This window comes from Anneissia japonica, unplaced genomic scaffold, assembly GCF_011630105.1.
Source record: "Anneissia japonica isolate Jap-2015-1 unplaced genomic scaffold, ASM1163010v1 scaffold284730_len27533_cov102, whole genome shotgun sequence".
NCBI classification, from domain to species: domain Eukaryota; kingdom Metazoa; phylum Echinodermata; class Crinoidea; order Comatulida; family Comatulidae; genus Anneissia; species Anneissia japonica.
In genome coordinates, this window is record NW_022749249.1 from 14,066 (window position 1) to 15,404 (window position 1,339).

The 1,339-nt window shown below is 41.3% G+C and overlaps 1 protein-coding gene across 1 annotated transcript in view; it reads left to right on the forward strand.

Annotated features, from left to right (window-relative positions):
- The first annotated feature begins 807 nt into the window (after window positions 1-807).
- Window positions 808-1,339, forward strand: part of LOC117121044 (uncharacterized protein K02A2.6-like) — a 3,087-nt gene continuing 2,555 nt past the window's right edge. Inside the window, exon 1 of the mRNA XM_033266140.1 lies at window positions 808-1,330. Within this exon, the coding sequence (XP_033122031.1) occupies window positions 808-1,330 (523 nt within the window). The remainder of the gene's footprint in view (window positions 1,331-1,339) is intronic.

Genomic DNA, 1,339 nt, shown 5'->3' on the forward strand with positions numbered 1-1,339 from the left:
GAATCCAAGCAAGGCCGAGCAGGCTTGCTTAGATTTTTCGCCAAGCAAAGAATTTAAGCAAGGCCTAGAGGCCTGCCAAGAGTTTGGTGGAATCAGTCCTTGTTTGATAATGGTTATACCATGGAGGAATAAATTATTCCTCCATGGTTATACATAGGCTATAGCTAAATGAAACTCTTTACTAAATGGAACCATAAGCCTATTTATCGATTTATCTACTAAGTACAATATTGTACTTTTTGATGTTCTAGTTTCCCAGAACTCTACACCGTTCTCGTTTCACCGCTCATCGCGGGTGATCTGCAATGCAATGCCAGTTTTGAAAAATGACATCACCTACATTCTGCCACTTCATTGGGTGATGGTGACTGTACTGGATCTGTTCTGAACATGCTTTTATCTGATAACTTTGGATGTTGTTGCTATGTGTTCACGATACTAGTTGTTGATTCAATAAAAGTACAGTACAACTTTGAATTAGTTTTCGGGTTCTTTATTGGCAATACATCACATAATTGGCGACGAGGATATCAGGATATAACCAGAGAACTAAATGCCAGGCGACTTTAGTCACAACTCCATTTAATCGGGCTACGATTAATGCGGAAACGCGAGTACTGTACGTATCGGGCTAACTCTTTGATCAGCGTAGATCGACCAGTGAACGGCGAGTTACAGACATTGCACCGTTAGCAACCCCTTAGCAACGAACATTACTCAGCCTAGCTAGCGTAGGCTGGAGACAAGCTTAGCTTACATTATGTGAGTTTTAAATTATTTTTGAACCTTATTGAGTTGCATGGAATGATGGAAAAAACACCCATTCCACCTTTCAAAACTGAACCTACAGAAACGGCACCTGGTCGTTTGGAACGCTGGCTAAAGCGTTTTGATAATTTCCTCATCGCTAAGGCAATTACCGATGATGTAAGGAAACGGGCCATGTTGCTTCACTTGGGCGGCGACGACGTTTTTGAAATAAGTGAAAGCCATACTCTAGCAGAAGACACGTATGCACAGACAAAAGAAAAACTGTCAGCTTATTTTGCTCCAAAGAGGAACATTGAATACGAAATATTTATGTTCAGACAAGCAACACAACATCCCACTGAAGTGCTGGACAAATACCATGCTAGATTGTGCCAGCTGGCAAAGAACTGTGAATTTCACAACAAGGATGCAGAGATAAAATCACAGATTATTCAGCGATGCCAACTTATCAAAGTCAGGAATAAAGGATTGAGCGAACCAACGCTAACTCTGAAAGAGTTACTTACTTTTGGCCGAACACTGGAAGCAACAAATGTGCAAGCCAAAGCAATGTCTGGAGGTGTGGAAG